At 38.4% G+C, this 20,237-nt stretch overlaps 1 protein-coding gene across 1 annotated transcript; it reads right to left on the bottom strand.

Moving 5' to 3' along the window:
- On the bottom strand, positions 1–7,361 carry LOC140240051 (uncharacterized). The gene is made up of 6 exons (XM_072319861.1): positions 7,147–7,361; positions 5,902–6,019; positions 5,351–5,551; positions 2,866–3,033; positions 2,184–2,389; positions 1–1,230 (listed from the first exon to the last, which is right to left on the bottom strand). Exons 1-6 carry the CDS (start codon positions 7,306–7,308, stop codon positions 145–147), a joined length of 1,941 nt encoding a protein of 646 aa, XP_072175962.1. The 5' UTR covers positions 7,309–7,361; the 3' UTR covers positions 1–144.
- Between the last annotated feature and the right edge of the window lie 12,876 nt (positions 7,362–20,237).

Below are 20,237 nucleotides of genomic sequence, written 5' to 3' on the forward strand. Positions count from 1 at the left end.
ACGGGATGGGATGAGGTTCTGGCAATAATTTGACCATTCAGTATATTGAAAATGGGTGGAACGTTCTCCGTTTCGGCCGATGAGTTAAAAAAAAAAGAAGATTACGCAAATTTCCAAAATATTTGATGAATCTTTGGAGACACATCAGACTGGCCGCCAGTTGTCGTGAATAAATTTATTCAGTTTCATGCTGTCTAATGCGTTCATCCCAAAGTCCGACTTTAAGATGTCTGCTGTCAATTCTTTGGCCAGCTCGCCGTCTACTTTGTGTTCACGTATACGGTCTTCGTACTTTTCAAGACGCAGCAAAGTTAGAGCCTGGCACATGTCGTCGATAGTCAACCCTGTAAGATCGGCGGGGTATTCAGAGATGTGGGTGTACCGCGAGGTTTTCTCGTCTCGGGTGACTAGCTGCGCAGTACCAACTTTAGTTCCTGCACGTGAGACTACTGGAGGACGGAATGGTGGTTCCGGTGGGTTGCTTGACTTTGGCGGAACGGCTGGTTTTGGCTTAGGCAAGGGTGGTGGGCGTCTTACAACCTGACCCGTCGGTGAGGTAGTGTCTGAGCTGACATTATTCGGAGCGGTAACAGCCGGTGGGGATTTCATGGGCGGGGTACGCCTAGTAGGCACTCTCGGTGGTATCCTTGGTTTTGGAATACTACGTGGTGAATTGTCAGCGAACACAGAATCGCCGTCATCTATCTGATTGGTTACGGGCGAACCATCACCTGGTGATCTTGGTCGCCTGGCAACATCCTCTGGAGACAATTTACCAAGTTCTCCCGGCATCGATTCACCAACTTTAGAATCTTCTGTAGAATCGGGTCGTTCATTTTCTCCGGTCTGAACATTACCACCACCATCATCATCATCGTCCTCGTCATCATCGTTATCCTCATCAGTTTCATCTCCATCTCCTTCTCCTCTCGACTTCCTGTCAGCAGTCCCATCCTCACCATCATCACCAGCAGCATCATCACCGGTATCTTCTTTATCTCCTTTGCCCTCCTCCTCCTCCTTCCCTCCCTCCTCTCGTTGCTTCATGGCTTCTCTCTCCTCTTCCTCCTCTCGGGCAAGAATGGCGAGCATCATCCTCCGGTGTTTGGCCACACGGATCTCCTCCTCGGTCATCTCGGTTTCATCCTTGTCCTGGAGATCGGTCAAGATGTCCTTCACCGCTCTCTGAGGCTCCTCGGACTCGGTGCTCTCAGCAGGGCCAAAAGTCGACTGGGGCAAAAAGGAAACGCATGAAATGACTGGAGTTTAGTAAGAGTGGTACTTGATGGCAAATGATTATTACTTACATGGACCTTGTAGTGACAGAAAAGTCTCTGGGCCAACTAAAACAATTCTTGTGGTTTACAGTTGGAACTCGTGGAAAATATCTTTGCTTGGAGATGGAATTTGAACCGAAGGTAAACATGTTTGACTGGCTGTTTTACCATTTTGACGTCATAAGGTGCAATTATTACATTTGGAGTGAGAGAGAAACACACACAGCAGCTGTACAGTGTACTTCCGATGTAACGAAGTCCTCAGGACCGACGATTTTCTTTCGTTGTATCGAAATGTCGTAATGTAAACATTAATAGTGTATAAACATAAGATGATAATCATAATCATTATAGATGATAATTTGGGACTTGAATTTTGATTTCGTTGTACCGAGAAATTCGTTGTAACCGTGTCTGTTATAACGGGAGTGCACTGTATTTCCATCAATAGTTCAACTGCACTTCATAGCTACCGCACAGCAGTATTTTGAAGCAGAACTCACACTAGCAACATGTATACAACTACGAAGTCCTGATGAACGTACAGTAGGACTTGGAAATTCAGAATGGAATCCCCTATCAGTTTTTTTTTAACGACTTATATAATTTATTCAAGATTTCTCGAAGCGTAACACAATGCAAGAATGAAAGAATCAATACAACATTATACCAAAGGAAGAAGAAAAAAAAATCATCCAAGGTGGCCATGAAAAAAGCACAAACACGAACCATAGCTAGCTGTACATTAGAATAAATTGAGCCAGTTAACTTTAATCTCTAATAACAACAAAACACCGAAGACACTGAAAAGATGAATGGGAATGTGATGTGGTATGTCTGTTAATTTCTTCTAAACACATTTAGTTATCACTACGGAAAGCTGAAATCCTTTTAGACTTTACTCACAAGCCTCGCGGCGGATTCCGCTGATCCCGTAGAGGGCGTTCTTGACATGCGCTTCCCTTCCGCATTTCGGTTCACGCTCGGCGTGCGCTGTTTGATCATGCTGCCGATGGTCACCACTTTGTTTGGGGCAACCTCCTCGTACAGACACGCCGAGTTCCTCTTCGATTTCTTGACAATTTCTTTACTGAACTCGTATATCTGGATATCTGCGGGCGGGGGTGGAGGGAGGAGGACAGATATGAATGGGTTTGTAGTCCCTTAAAGTGTCGCATCCTTTAGCAATTTCAAATCTAGGATGTCTAAGTGCTATTGCTTAACCCCGCAGTATTACCACGGAGCTATAACTCCATGCTATTACTTAAGTTATTCACCTGTATATATTATTATAGGTCGTGAATTTTACAAGATATTTCTTTTCAATATTTTAGAAACGAATTACATTCCTTCAGAACTACTGTGATGCAAGGCTAAAACGGAATTATCGTTCGAATGGAGTCTGACCTTTGTGTCATAGTTAACTTAACGAAAGTAAAGTTACAATGCAATAAAATCAAAGAAGAAAAGAACAATAACATTTCAAGATTCCACATGACTGAATAGATACATAGTACACCAAAGAGGAAAATACATTAGCTCTATCTGGATCATATCATGTCATTATTCGTCGACTAGATCTGTTTACCTGCCTTCCCGCGATACATGTCGAAGTTGACTTTCTTCGTGATATCGCTGGTTATAGCTTCCATATACTCGTCCCAGAATGACTCGGGTTCGCAGGCCAATTTGGTTGCTATGGTTACATCCACGTCGAGGTAAGCGGGGAGAAACAGCACCTTCGGATCGATTTCGTCTATGAGAAAAAAGAAAACAACAACGAAGGGCAAGTCTAGAATTAAACCTAACAAATGATGTGGTTTTTCTTTGATACCAATGACAATCACAATGTTGATTATGAGGAGTATGATAATGATACGCATGAACAGCTTAGGAGAATGGTGTATGGGGAACATAGATAATCCTTTGATATACATACAAGCGGAAACATATATTTGGGAAACCTTTTTTGAAAGACCACTCCTGAAAGACGTGTGCGACTACAAGGAATGTCTGCATTGCGTCCTTTAAAAAAAAAGAAAAGAAAACCGAGTAACTTAACAAAACCAATAAACCAAACAAAACAAAACTATTCCACTGTTTCCACAAAGTCCACGGATGACGTTGTCAAGAGTAAGGTGTGGCTGGAATATTCTAGTTTAAGCATGACTAGAAATGTCGCTATGGCGACTGGTATGCCTCCGCCATAATGCACAATTCTCCACACCTATTAGGTCTATAGTACATCTTGACAATGTGTGATGACAGTTTTACATAATTGGCAAAACATTGAAATGACAGGTTTGTCACATATGTATTGAATATTCAATCTCCTTGAACGAATGGACGAATGGATGAATGGCTATATTGTTTAAGAGTGCAGGTATTTGGGGATTTGAGGATTTTTACTTGAATTTTGTCCCTTTGATAAGTTTATGCATTGTGTAATTTTCAAAGTACGGAGAAAAAGTGTAATTTCAGTATCAAATAGTACAATTTTAGCATTTTAACCTGGCCTTTGACCCTTGATCTTTGACCCTATGACCCGAACGGACGGACGGAAGGACGGACGGACAGAAGGACGGACGGACGGACGGACAGACAACCCGAAAACACAAAGCCTCCGGCGACACTTCGTGGCGGAGGCATAATAATCTGACATGCGCTAGAGAAACCCGTGATCAGATTCAGAACCCCCGCTTGTAAGATTACAATGAAGAGGTGATCCTCCACTTATTCACATGCATGTAATAGCTTGTATAGATGCTGTGCAGAGAGAAATGGTCACTGAAGTGGTGTACAGTATGTCAAAAAAAAAATACAATCGGATTTTTGCATTGATAGCACCCTATATGATTAAACCATCTAAATGCTACTTCAGGGTCTTAAAATATATCATCTTAGCTCTATTTTGCAGAAAGCCGCATTCAATTTGGTTAAGCGGTCACAGAGAAATGTGGATTGTTGTAATGCATGTCATGAGTCTGATTCTTCCAACGGTTAGCACTTGGATGCTCTTGGAACTACAATAATGTGTAAACACAATTTAGGCAGAATTTGGAGGGATGGTCTACAAAATTTGTAATTTCTCTTTGACCACTGAAGCAAATCGGATGGGGTTTTCTGTAAATTGTGGGCGATGAGTTCTAGTTTCATACCCTGAATTTTTTGTTTGGATTGATTCACTATTTTTAAAGTTATCGTTGCGGAGGGTACCGTTGTATTTTTTTTTTTTTTGGGGGGGGGGGACATACACTATTAATGTACGGTATAAGGCTGCTTGAGGTCGGATTAGATGTGAAAGAGGAGATTGAGAGGACCCATGCTGTCAGTAAAACATCTTATACGCAATCGCCTTTTCTTTTAAAGGAGATTAATTCACAACAAGTGGGTATCTTGAGGTCTGTACAAAAGGGGGTGAGGGTATAGATTATTCATGGAGAGATTTTTGAAAGCAAGAAGAAAGAAATGACAAACTGATTGCTCAAATCTGTTTCCCTTGCTTTGACTTCCTTTTCACTTCTTGGTTGACTCAGGGAGGTGTTTTGTCTCACCTCCCTGGTTGACTTGACTTCTCAATAGTCCCAATAACTCCTTTTGAAGTTGAAAAAAAAAAAAACTGGTCGCAGTTACATTCTGCGCATGAGCAGATGAAAGTCATTTGAGAAAAAAAAAAACATGTCAAAATTATTGAGAGACAGAGTAACTGTTGTAATGAGCAACGTCGTGGACAGCACCTGATTGGTTCCTTTTTAACTGAAACTTATCAGATCGAATTCAATTGAGCAAAACATGGGTTCGTGAGATGGATATTTTGGAAACTCTAAAGGGTATAAAGAAACAGAGTCATTTTGCTCTATTTGTTATTATTATTATTATTATTAGTAGTAGTAGTAGTAGTAGTACTAGTAGTAGTAGTAGTAGTAGTAGTAGTATTTTGATTATTGATTGATTGATTGATTGATTGATTGATTGATTGATTGATTAACTGATTAATTAATTAATTTAGTTAGTTAGTTAGTTAGTTAGTTAGTTAGTTAGTTAGTTAGTTAGTTACTTTAGATCTGTCTCACCATCACTGATTCTATTGGCTTTGAAGAAGCGGACTCTTGTAACCTCCCTGGTCTTGAAGTCGCCCTCGATCAGGGGTCCAGCCGTGGTGGGGTTCTCGCCCGTGATGTTGATCTGCATGTCATCTTTCTTCGCGAAGGAGAACTTCTTCGGCAGCTTATCGAGTTCGACGATTTCGCTCATGTAGACCGACGTCCGCCTGTCTGCATTCATGAATGATAAGGTGTAAGCAAGCATGTTAGATCAAGCAATTCTAAGTTTTCAAGACTCAATTCGAATGTGGTTACTGCCATACAATGACTATAATCTTTTATAGACCATAGCTTAGATTGAAATTCGAAAGAATATGGAAGACTTCATTTTTAAAGTACCGCATGAACAACCTCATACACACACATACACATGCAGAGAAAGAGAGACAGAGAGGCAGACACTCAGAGAAATACAAACTCATCACACACAGACAACACACACACACACACACACACACACACACACACACACACACACATAACGAGAACACTGTGGTGGTAATTACATGTAGCCATAGTACCTTTCTTGCTGGGAACGTCGAATTTGGCGCCAATGTGGACAGGAAAACTCCAGTGTCTTCCTTTGCTGTCTGCTGCAATCACCCGCCGCTGACTGTGGTCGCCATGGATACGCAAAATCTGCAAGAAAGGAGGATGGAAGATGAACAACGTCAACCCAATGCACATTGGTCTGCAGCAAAACAGCGGGAACTAATCTATCCGATAGGAGATAAGCCTTTGGCGAGGCATGGTGATCCAGGTTTGTTATACAACCCAAGGCAAAATATTCATTCAAGAGCAGCTGACGATATAGAAAAAGAATGAAATAAATGGAAGGATTGGGTTTTTGTGTCGAAATTGTATTTGGGGTTAAAAAAAGAAAATGGGAAGCGATGGTGACGTTTTCATGCCTTCCATATTGCATTCTATTTCGGTGGTTTACCCTTGCCAATACTCTGCAGTCTGTCTTGTTAATCAACGTCAAAATGAGTTCAGAATTCAGATACCAAGCATAGAGTGCAGATACCAGGCCCTCTGTTGGGAAACTAATGCGTGATAAAGACTTGGGGCAAGGTTAACTCTCCCGTACTGTGCAACCTCCTGTCTTGTCGCAGAAAGTAACCATGGAAACAAGGAAGGCAATGTGACCGTATGCAGGAGAATGATTTTGAGTAGTTTCATTTGATTGGTTTTTCATTTTCTATCTCTTGTTTGAACAGAGATTCCTTATGAATAAATGTAACAATTAAATCCATTGATTTGGTTATGGAAAAGTCTATAGCAGGTAAAATCATACAGGATAGCATTCCTTATCCAATTATCTCCAAAGTGCATTAATATATCTCTATGGGCATGACATGTGGTTATTGTAATTTATACCATGTTTATAATCATCACAACTTAGTTTCTATCACTGCCATGCTTCTGGATTCTTCGTCATCGTATAGTAGTCACTGTGAGCATCGCATCGAGAAAGGTAAACGGCATACATAATTGTATCAACGGGAGTGCAAATAGTAATTGCTAACCACAAAGTTTATTCTTCTCATAATCTCATCATCGTGATTGACGTAAGGGGCAAGAAAAGACCATTAGTTTCTCATTAAAAAAAAGAATGAGTTGTGTTAGGTTTAGCAGGTACCTACACAATCGATCCCTTGTTGCAGAACTTTTATGACACGCCCACCAGCGCCCACTGTCTATCTGCATGGTAGGTTGAATGAATCACCCCCCCCCCCCTTCTTCCCCTCCCCTCCCCAACTCACCTCGCCTTTCTTCACCGTCTCCTTGGCGTCCACGTCAAGATTCGTTCCTTTCATTACTTTGATGAGGAGCGGGAATCCGTAAAAAACCGGCAATTCCCGGAGCCGGTACTGTTGATCGGTCCACATGATTTCCCGAACCCGCTTGTAATTAACTTCCGCCATGATGGTGTAAGTTTTTTTTTTCCTCCTTTCCCAATGTGCCAATACCACGAGCTTCTCTTCTGTCCCTCTGTGTTTTATGAAGCGGCCTCCACGTCTTCGACCTCACCCTCTGGGTTAGTAGGTCGGGGAGACAAGCGAGTGATGGTGGTGTCTGGAGCGACTAGATTCTCTTCGACTGGTGGAACATCTTCCCGCGATATACTCATACACAGCGTCGGGAAGGAGTAACCAGTTCTTGTCACTGGTATGTAAGCTATTGTCTATTGCAACAAGATCCACTTTGGGGAAATCCCTTCAAATGACTGGTCTTCGCAAACGACCTTGTACACGTTTGCATTCCGAGTTGGCATCAATGGAACCAAGTTGACTGTACTGCTCTCTTTCTCTACAGCAAAAATAGAGAGGAAAGGGGGAGGGGGGTAGAGGGAGAGAGAGACAGAGAGGAATAAACATAATGACAACTGAATGCTCGCACAGAGGGAGCAAATATTTGCTTGACCGCAGAATTGCAAATAATGATAGGCCATGTTCTAGAATTGCCAGTACCACGAATACTAGAGTATTATCATTATTCCCTATACGCAATCGGTATGTCGGGACGAGGAAATAACAATTAACAACATAGTCATTATGTTGATTATGGTGATGATGATGATGATGATGATGATGATGATGATGATGATGATGATCACGATGATGATAAGGATTATGATTATGACTGGGGAATAAAACTACAATTACGATAATTACAAAAACAATAATATTGATAATGGTAACAATAGTTATTCTATGACTACCACTTCTACTAATAACAATGATAGTGATATTGATTAAAACAAATATAATCACAATGATTATGATACTTATAGTAATGATGATGATAAAAACAATAATAACAATAATTGTTATCGTTATTACATTGTACTATTGTTATGATTATGTTTATAATGATTATCATGATAATGTGGAGGCAATATGATATAGTATATTGGGCTGTAGACTTTCAAGAGGAAATCCAAAGTTGGAATTATTCCTTATGTCTTTGTACAAGATGCGTTTACACATGATCTCCATGCAATTTGACCTGTGTGTAAATATTACTGTTATTAATATTATTCAATTTCATTATCTTTCTTCATATTTTTATTAGAGTAATTAGTAGCAGTACAGATAATAGCAGTAGTATATTATCATCATCATCTCCATACTGATTTTTATCATCATTATTACCATTATTGTTACTTTGGCTACATCATTATTATCTGCAACTATAGATGATATCGATAACCATTATATAACAATCATTGGCATGATATCAGAAAATGATGATAACGACAATTAACATTTTATCTATAGCGACTTATGCTTTTTTTTTCTTGTGAGCGCTGACGCATTGTAGTGACTCACTGAAGTGAAAGGAAAATAAACATAACGTATATTTGCCTACAGTGTACTTGGAGATTTACTTAAGAGAAGCAGGTCACATGATGTGTACTATGGGTGGAAATTGGAAAAAAAAAAGATATTGAAAACGGAACACGTGTCAACCGTTGAAGTGGGATTTTCCCCTCTTAGAATGCTCATTCGTTTTATCCCACCAGATGTTAGGAAGTCTGTCATCGTAAAGGTCAATGACAATAGAGGATTACGAATTCACCCCAAATAATGCGAGGATTATATTACATGTATGTGGATTCTGTGAATTAATGAATAGCCCACATGAGGGAAGTAAAGCCCATTTATGCAAGCAGATCACATTCATGCTAAGTGTCTGGTAAGTCAGTTATACTGCTTTTTTATTCGACATATTGATATCTGCCTGGGCTTGATTTTCGTTTTCTTCACACTACTCCCGCCCCCAAGAGAATATCAAATATTATTTCCGTACAGATTTGTTATGTCATATATTTTACGTTGCTCCTATTAAGATAATGTATGATAATGACAAATATGACATGATAACGGGTATAATGATACTAAAAACACAAATATTGTTCCCATTGCCATTAGTACAGTCAAACTTGACTATAGCGGCCACCTGCCCCAAGCAACCACTGAACACAATCCCCACCCCACCCCCCCCCCCCCCACCCCCAAGAGAAAAAAACATGTTAATGACCTCGTCTGTAGCGGCCATCTGTCTATCACGGCCATTTATTTTCGTCTCCTTTGGGTGGCCGCTACAGAAAGGTTTGACTGTAGTATAGTATCGTCATGATCAGTACCATCACTACATGTGTCATTGCTACAAATCGATACTTTCTATCGATACTAATCGGTACTTTCCTAAATAGGCAAACACCTTCATTTCTATATTTCTTTATTTCTTTTTATCTTTCATTTATTCATTTATTCATTCTTTCATTCTTTTACTTTCATTCTTTTCATTCTTTTACTGCGCAGGAACCCTGGATTTCTAGAACTTGGTTTACCATTTCGTCCCACCACTTCCATAATGTCAGCACGCATGTGTGCGCCCGTGTATTCAAATGCGATACAAGGAGGTTAATCATTAACAAAAATACAACGCTGTTCAAAATCTTGGTGATGTTGCGGAGGCTCATTTTCAAACATTTGGCTGGTTGAACTGGTTAAACTACTGAGTATATTCGGGCAGGACAAGATTCCATGGAAGACGTGCGGGTTACAGCAAATTCAGCTCATAATAAACTGGTTAAAATTCAATGCTGTTCATTAATGGGATGATTAAAAATAAAAGCCTTCACTCAAGCGCATGCACAAAATATGTCTTTAGTATTATGCTATCACTCTAAATACATGTATAATTATTCTTACATAAAAATAATGGATGGACCTGCTGAACTCTTTCTGTATCATATAATGGGCAGGGACTTGGACAGCGTGTTAACGCTTTGGGATTTTTTTTTTTTTTTTTTTTTTGACAATTGGCACTCACAGCGCACAAAGGTTCAATCTATTTACTTAACGGTTTACTGCACACAAGACTGTCAAGGACCGAAATTGATTATGGTGAATCCGGTCACTCACACTTTTTTTTTTTTCCATTATTGGGTAGAAGTTAAATGTTTGATTGTAATAGCACTTTCTTAAAGCTTCATCTTTACAAAATATCAACAATTCTGGTTGTCGGACTGCACACAACCTTGAATTCTCAAACTGGAAACTGAGTTCAAAATGTCCCTTGGTATTCAAACCACATTTTCCGATAAAGTCTGTTCCAGGGATTTCTCCTAAGCGTCTATGTCAGTCTCCTCTTTAGAATCGAGCTCTCATCTGCATGATAACGTTTTTACTCTATTTGTAACTGTCGCATATAATATAATATAATATGATATAATATAATATAATATAATATAATATAATATAATATAATATAATATATCATAATATGATATAATATAACATAACATTATTATATATCTGACAGAGAGAAACATGTAAGCATAAAAGTTAGATTCAACGGCCAATAATTAAACTGTCATTAATGTAATTAATGTTTAATCTGTAACTTTTCTCCATTTCTTTCCCTGCCTATTGGCAGGTGGTCTCTGTATAGGCCAGGGTTAATTGATACATAATGTAGGCTTGCGCTGTTGCTAACATCGGGAAAGTTGTATTCAATAATGCAATACGATTGCTATTTCAGTTTCATAAAGTCAAGGTATAATTCCCTGTCTCTTTGCCTGCCTCTCTCTCTCTCTCTCTCTCTCTCTCTCTCTTTCTCCAACGACTTGTTAGGAAACCAGGGACCTGATAATATTTTGACAAGGGCACCTATAGAAACCGGAAGACAGATGTTAGTATAAACAGTCATGTAAAACGGATGTGTCACGATCAAATATCATAGTAACTTGCACGCAGTTTCAGTTCTGCGAATTTCCACATACCAATCGCAAGCCGTTCCGAATGAATACGCGGGCAATTTTAAGAGCTATATCTACATGTATATCGACAGGGACAATAAATAGCACTTTGTTAGCCAAGCAAGGATTGTACTCGAAATAAGTTGTTTTTGACAGAAATGATTGATAGTACAAGAACATGTAGCAAAGTTTGTAGTCGTATCAAAAAGTTTAGAAAATGACTCTCATGAGCGATGCATGGAAGTCGGCCGTATCTCCCCGCATTCATGTTTATTCACGCCGGGGCATACCCCGTCTGTGTCAATATCAACGCAGCGCATATACCTCGTTTTATTTTAAATCAACATGAATCTTTGCCGTGGTGTTTGCTTTATGCTAATGATGTATGCAAAGCTTGCCATGCATTGCACACAAAGAAAATTAGAACATGCGATATGCATCTACGCATACATAAACATACAAACAAAACTTGCTCAGTACCATCTGAAACTGATAATCTTTTAGTGTATGGCTTGTGAAACTGAAATTAGGGCATCTGTGTTCTTTGTTCTGACATTAATTTCTGTATGTATAACTAGTACTTTGTTCGGTTTTTTTTTTTTTTTTTTTTTTTGGATTTCATTTTGTTCCATAAGTTATAGTATCTAATTCTCATAAGGTTGTATAATGGATTGTTTTCATGTTGGTTATGTAACAGCGCCAAGAGCATAACTTTTGACTGACTTCATCTCATACCCACGTTGAGATATGCCCAATACACCCGTTGCTTTGTGATCTCTATTCTGTTGAGGTATAAAACACATTGCAGATGGAGGGATTTTTTTTTAATTACGCATTCAAATTCTGTCATAGTCAACTTGAGTACGACAGGTTTCCCTGAGGAAACCAGAGAACTTGTTACTACCAACGTAGCAAACAAGAAGCTGTCCACTGAGGTTCGCAAAAGGTACATTTATGAAACAAGTTGAGAAATTTTACTTAATTAATTAGCATCACCCGAAAGAAAACATCCATAACAATTAATGCACTACCAAACTCCAGAATGAATTTATGAACAACTTTGGAACAATTAAAGCTTGCTCTTCATATTCAGGGGGCTTTTCTGGAAGTTAGCCTTGTATACAGTCAACAGCTGAAGCTGGCAAAATAGACCGGTTCTGTAGTGTATTTAGATTTTACGCATGCTTTGTTCACAAAAGTAAGAAACATCAATAAATGTGTAATACATTGCTGAAACAGTTCGTTGATCCCAAGAACTGAATGCGTGTGTTTCGCCGAAATGAACAGATTGAACAGTGGATAAGTGGGTTTTCGATGAAAAGAATCCAAAAGTATTTTAAGAATCAGTGAATCGGCAAATACAAATTATTGGCACATTCACGTATCTCGGCCCAAATCTTCGACTCTGTCTTTAGATTTTACATTTGCTTCCAAAATGTAGAGCGCAATCTTACATTAAAAACACCATTCTGAATGAATAATAATGACAATAATCACTATGATGATAACTCATAGTGATATAAATCATGCATCGCAATGAAAATGCTGTGTGAATGCAATTCCTTAGACCTATTCTATTTATTTTAAGGCCTATACCGGGCAGGTCTCCTTTCAATAGCTAATGAGCCGGATTCCAGTCAATGATCGCATCCTGTTCTCACACCATGTTTGAAGTGGCGTCCAAATTTCCAAGTTAACACACGCATGCACACACTTTTTTTGATAATTCTTTATTCGAATTTCGTTTAATTTCATATCACAAGAATCAGAAACGTTCACAGAACAAAAACAAGACATCATACGAAAACAGACTGCATTATACACAAACATAATACAAAATAACATCAACTTACACTATATAAGGACAAAATGCAGTAATACCAACATTGTGCAAACTAATGTCAAACTTACATTGTAACTCTTTTAACAAAAACAAAAACAAAAACAAAACAAAACAACGAAATCCGCTTTTTGTTTTTGTTTTTTAACACATATTCTCGCAAAAGCCCGCAAAACAGGAACATAATAGATAATTTGCTTTAAAAAAAAACGGGCATATTTCATTGCTTCTCGAAAAAAGAGAGAGAGAAAAAAAGAGGCTATTTACGAGAAAACATACACACATGCACACAGACACATCCACATAACACCAACATACCCCCCCTCCCCCACCCTCCCCGTGCCTTCAGCCCTCAGGTTTATATTTACACTTGAATAACTCTGCCGTGTAAGTTGCCATTTTATTTGTCATACAATAAAATACATCCTAATAATAATATGGAGATAATGTGGAAAGGTAGAAGCAATAGAGGAAAAAAAAACGACAACGATGTGATAATAACTCGCGGATACGGCAAAAATCAAGACAAAAAAACAAACAAACAAAATATCACGTATCATCCTCAGTATACATCATATATTCCCACTTTAACAGATGCATTCCAACTGTTCCTCTTTTACTCGCTGTCTTATTTTCTTCTTCTCTACACATCTTAAAATACTTCATAAAATCATTAAACGTCGGTACCTTCCCTTCTGATCTCGCTAAATATAAAATATGTTTAACCATCAATATAATTGTATTCCATCCTTTGACTTTTAGCGAGTTTCCGGATAGACCTGTATAAACAACTTCCCAGTTTATATTTCCTAATTCTTCTAAATTCAATTTCTGAATAATAATTTGCCACAATTCCTGCACTTCAATACACTCCCAAAATAAATGTGAATATGTCTCAGTGTTTTTGTTTTTTGTTTTTTGTTTTTTGCAGAAAGAACATAGATCATCAAAAACAAACCCAAATCTCAACAGACTAACTTTTGTATAAAGTGCACCATGAAGAAGTTTAAACTGAAATTCCCTAAGCTTTGGGATAAGAGTTGTGACTCTGGGTCGGAAAAAATATCTTGGGTTACTTTTGGGGAGAAGGCGAAATTACTCTGTTGATCTCGTACTTCCAAAGTATATAACTGCTGTAAATCAGTTAAGAATGAGTGTAAATCTTTCCCGAAGGTATATCACCAATACTAATTTCTTTTCCGTGTAATTTTAATCAAATATCATCCACTTGAAAAGGTTTAATACTGACCCACAACAAACTAAACCGTCCACTTTTCAAAATAGCATCACAAATCCTCCAAACATATTCAATTTCCTCACTGCATAAACCTGCTTTTTGAAAATAAATAATCGGCCGTATACCTTTTCCATCAAAATAATGACATAATCTATAAATATTTTTCCTAAGCACACACACACACACACACACACACACACGTAAACAAAGGTATATCCCTGGTATACAAGGACCCCAAACAGTAACCCCCATCTACATGTACAGAGAATGAGAAGGGTAAGTGGTGGTGAGTAACCCACCAGAGAACAACTAGAATCTTTTGCTATTAACCACCTACAATGTAATCCTAAATCACCATTCACTGAATTCATTTGACCCCTTGTTACAAGCCTTATCACGCGGCGCTCATGCTAACGACATGACGTAATTAGCGCCTGACTATCATCTCTAAACAGTTGGTTGCCATGGTAACATCTTTAAGAGGAGAAAAAAAAAACATAAGAAACCACGAGGTATTGGAGTGTCTTGGCTGATTCACTATCTAGGCCTACCGCTAAGGTTTGGCCGCTAAGGTTTGGCGTCGGTCAAGACTTATCTGATTAGCCGTTCGTGGGGACAAGCGTTATTACTAAAGTACAACGGTCACACCCTACACCCTCGTTGGAATGCTGACCGCTAGATACTTCTTCAACCCATGACAAAGACGTGACGAAGAGTTTAGTTACAGAGAAGCCATTACGGTTTCGAGATATCCCGATTTCGATGGTATACGCACCCTTTGTAACATGAATCATCAGGATTTGTATGATTAATGGGTTTTATTGTAAGTTTTGATACCTGCTGCAAAAGCACCCAAGAATAACGATATTCTGTGCATTGTGTAAGGTGTTTTTTTTTTTTTTATATGTATACAACGTACAATCTGGGTTTTTTTAAAGGGGAATTATAAGTCTTCGGACTTTTCACCTTCTGCATGCCTTTGGGTTGTTGTTTTTTTCTGTAATAAACCAGATCAATTTCAATTTCAATTTCAATAGACCTGGATTAAGTCTGCTCAATCCCACCCCCCCCCCCCACCACATAATCATAGTATTTGCTATAAATCAGTGTAGTCCTCCCAATCGTTTCTTCACATCGTCTCAAGACTACATACATGATGGTACAACATGGGAAATGGCTTTGCGTGACAAAAGCAGTCAGAATCACGATGTATCGTCTAGGAAGCACCGACGTTTTCGAGCGTCATAACAGACGGCTAATTACATGGGTACGCGAAATGCGGCTACTGCGCTTATTTGCCGTATATACGTGCGTTATTAACATGGCAAACGAGTTAGTGTAACAATCCGACGCCACTGATCTCCATGAATATCATGCATGCACACGGGAATCAATAGTAATGTATGGTGAGAATACAGGATGTATGAATGTGTTCTGTTTCGCAAAATGGCAACCGAGGTGTTCATGAATCAAATTCCCCTCTCCATCTACTGCTGGTTATATTGATGTATAATAGATTCCTTTTCTTGAATGCCGCTCGCTGTACATACTAATAGTATACACACATGTATGCAGCCATCGACACAAGTAGGCCTACACATTATTTAACAATAGCGGTGTTGCTTGCTTTCCGTCATTGCCCTGCACATATGGATAGCTTATTAATAGTGTAGTTATTGAATCGAACTACAGTAACCAATAAGTATTTATGTCAATATTTGTAAGCTAAGTACATGCAATGGTCAACACATTAGCCGATCAAAACAGCGTTGATCCGATACAGTTTTTGGAAATTGGGTTGGGTACATAAAATACACAACTTACCAACTGCTACGCCTGGAGCTTTTTTCTACGGAGTTTTGCTTCCAGGTTCCACATACTTCCCAGGCCGAGTGACACAAGAAAACAGCTCTTGTCAGTCTTGAAGAAAGTTTTGAGGAGCTGTAAATGTTAATGGCAAGGGAAGCACACACCCCACTGCACTTCCGTGTTGACGTTTAATACTACGGGCACGTTTTGTGGGAATGATCCGGTTGATCGGAAGCTGAAAAGGGTCGTTCGCTATTGTGCGAAATGGCCGCATTGAGACGATCCGCCGGGGTCTGAAATCCTTCGCGAGGAAACCGTGTATCTCCTGTGCGCCTGGTGCCTCACGCACAATAGGTGCAAAATTCCTTACGCCATACGCCTAAACCGCTCTGCTCACGAACGGTCGAAAAAAAAGACTATACAAACGACAGAAATAACAACTTGCACGCGTGATTACCCAAGAAGGGGACAACCGTGGAAAGGGTAAAGTACAACCTAAACGGTCTCTTGTGTAAGCACTGTATGTTAATAATAAGCGCCTTCATTAGCTATTATTTACACACTGATTGAGAACTGCATGGTCGGTAGCTTTATTGCATATGCGAACTTATAGTGACATCGCGGACAGTTTGGCACACAATAAAAAAAAAAAAAGGCGCAAGGCTGATAGGAATGAGCACGTCTGCAAAAACAATATAACATGTTTTTTGTACATATTTGTGTTGTTGGCTGCATTGCAAAGATTATGCTATATGAAGAACCTTGGGACGCTGTACATAAAATAACTACAGATATGCAGTAGCTTTGACAATTATTATCCCATTAAAAACCAGCGCTCATTGCTCCGTATGGACAGTCTTTTTCAATCTGGTGCTTAGAACAATAAACTGAACTTTAAGCAAAACATACAATGTCTATTTACTTTCTCAATCTTTTGATAAGTCACGAATATGATATTTGGAAATCTAATGCTTTTCACTACAATAAAAAATGATGTGCCTTTTTTTTTTTAGATAGAAATACTAAGTAATCTCTGCGACGTTAGGTATAGTTCCATACGAGATCTCAAATATTACCATTTGCATTCTTCATGCTGCGCATACCACCGTTCTTTCGAAGATAATGACTTCAGAATGATGTCAGTCGAAGCTATAGGACATTGATTTATCATTTCTTTTTATTACTCTTTTCATATCTTTGGGTTGATCGGCTGTCAGATTTCACGCATTATTGATATGTTCTCAACAGCTCAATCTGAGCTATTGTCCTGTTTCTTCTCATGCTCTAGGAGGGGATCTGTTTGATTCCACAGACACCATGCAGAGCAGAAATTGGAGTGAAAGTCTTGAATTTTTTCCCTCTCTGTAGATGGTAGGATGAATGCAACAGTGAACTTCGTTGCCATGACAACAAATCCTGCCTTAATCCTATGCTGCACGCTATACATATCCCCCTCCCCCATCAGATTATAACAGGATGCAGAAACATCATTATGCGAGTAATTTACATACATCCACGAACACACACGCACGCATATAACCTTCAAGATTTTTATATAAATCAATTATTTAGACATAAATATGTATTCACTCACATTTTTAAAAACTCTTTATGCACATCACATCCAGCACAATGTTGACTCGTACAGATAAATAATTATTTCCTTGAATGTAATCTATTTTTACAATGACATTGGTATTGTATTGCTGTATATCTCTTGTATATGCTGGACTTATGTCTATCATGTCTATACCTATGTTATACGTGAGATATGTATCGATGTAACGTGTATGCATGCAAACAAAACAAATTTCCAGAAACGGACAATAAAATCGAATTGAATTGCATTGAATTGTATTGTCGTAATGGTTTCATACTTTATAGGAAGATACATTTTCCCGGAAAATAATGCTAATCATTTTATAAAATCCCATGCGTTTCTATTGGTCTCACTTGCATCATAAAAACCATGTTGATAAGCGATTGTTGTGAGTGTTACGCCTATTTGCGGCTCTGAAAATAAACTAAATAAAGCTAACCATAAAAATGGACTAATTTCTTACAGCGCCCCTTACGTTGAAATACCGTAGCATTGTTTCCAGCATTTAGCTGCTTCAGGGCTCACACGGGTAAATAATTCCCCACAGAGACGTGTGTTAAAATTCAAGATTTAAAAAATTCCGTAAAATAGCTGGGAGAATTTCATGAAGTGTTTCATCTTCGGTAACCTACAAAAGTGAGGTATACCCTTTCATCCATCAAATTTTCAAGGGGGGGGGGGGGGTTCTTTAGCTCAAACTCTGTCCAAGAGTTCGCAAAGCCAGACTACCAGTGTTCTTTTTAGTCAAAAAATCACATACGTGTATTTTCCGCACATGCACCCAATCAAAATGTAGTCCCTTCAAATTTCATCTTCCAACCAAAGTGCAGTTTGTAGAGGAATTCATACTCAATATCTGCAGCTATTAAGTTGTTGTTGTTGTTGGTTTTTTTTTTTTTTTTTTTGCCAAACTGCCTTTTCTGATTTTTAATTCATTTTTTCTTCATTTATTTTAGAATCTTTGGTACGATTCCATTTGCGATGCGGTCAGGGATTTATTTTTTTTACAGGTGTAAGCCCAATAATGTAGATAGTTAGTTGTATGTGTGTGTGTGCGTTGTAATAGTTATCTGTGTTCCCAAATTGAAAGTATGTAAAAAAGAAAACGAATAAAAACTTGAAGTCATAATATTTGCAAACAAAATGGCCAAATGTCGAAAACCAAGGTGTGGAAAAAGCAACCCAATGCTCATGATAGATGAAAAGCAATATTTAGTATGACTAAACGCAAAAGTGTATCTATTTGTTTGTGTGTGTGTGTGTGTGTGTGTGTGTGTGTGTGCGTGTGTGTGCGTGTGTGTGTTGTTGTTGTTGTTGTTTTTTAATGCACGTCATTTAAAAGGGATATTCAATAAAGATGTGCATACAAGGAATGCCTGTCAGGAGATCAATATCGTTTTTAATATGATTTTCTGTAGATTTAAACTATATCACGGTTTAGTGAAATTGATGTGCCAATTAAAAATTCCAAACCTTTCTGATTTCAAGAAAAATCATTTTTTAGGAAGACTTCCACCTTTCTGTTTGAGTATCCTATCAACGTGGAAAAAAAAAAAAGTTACTTCATGTAGGGGGCGCTCTCTCGATCGAGCCACTTTTGTTTTATTGTTCTTTTTGTTTGAGTGTTCTACTTTGCCAGAAAAGAAAACGCCATTCTTAATTGTTTTCCAACTGCTCCTTTCCTTTGTTTTCTTTTGTTTCTAATTGAGCCATGTGTGGGCATGCGGGCAAGACTTAGTATTCATTAATTGCAATGAGAGAGCCTGTAGGGAGCAATTAAAAGGCGCGTTCACTCATAACTGACATTGAGTGGAAAAATATGCGTGTGTATAGCAGCAGCTGCAGACATGTCTTTTGTCTGGGTCATACATTGGCATGTTTGTGAAGTTTGTTATGATTCATTACGTAATGACTGTACGCCCAGACCCGTAGGGAAATCCCCGATGGTTAATAAACGTACACTATTTTGTACAACAACCCTGGGGGAAGTGGACAACTAATCTTAAGTAATGATTTTCGTGTACAACTATGCCGGACTTTGATTTTGAATGGTAAGAAACCATTTTATTTTTCGTCAAAGAATTACGAATGAAGATCGAGGAAGAGTCAAAAAGAATAATGATAGTGAGAGGAGAAGTAAGAATTTAAGGGAATGATAGTAGAAATAATGAAAATCATCATAATATTAGTGATAGTAATAGCAAAAAAAAAAAGACAAGAAGAAAAAGTTCAGAAAGATATATGTGTGCGTGAATGTCTGAATGTATGTGCGTGTAAGTAATTCACAAAAATGTGTGTGTGTGTGTGCGTGTTTGTTTGTATGTTCGTTTGTGTGTCTGTGCGTGTGTTGCGTTATGTTACAATGCCGTAGGTATTTGAATTGAGCAGCGACCAAAAACTTCCCAAACAAAGGCATTATTTTTCATATGTTAGCGACAACAAAACAGTCTTGTAATTTTGTTTACATTTAGCTTTGTGTAATTTACTTCATTAATTTTATTCGTTGTCTTTGAAGTCATAAGTATGCCTACAGTGAAATGATTATTATTACATGTACTATAAAACGAGAATAAAGCACTTCAAATTTCACCAGTTATA

The sequence above is a fragment of the Diadema setosum genome, chromosome 16 (genome assembly GCF_964275005.1).
Source record: "Diadema setosum chromosome 16, eeDiaSeto1, whole genome shotgun sequence".
NCBI lineage: Eukaryota > Metazoa > Echinodermata > Echinoidea > Diadematoida > Diadematidae > Diadema > Diadema setosum.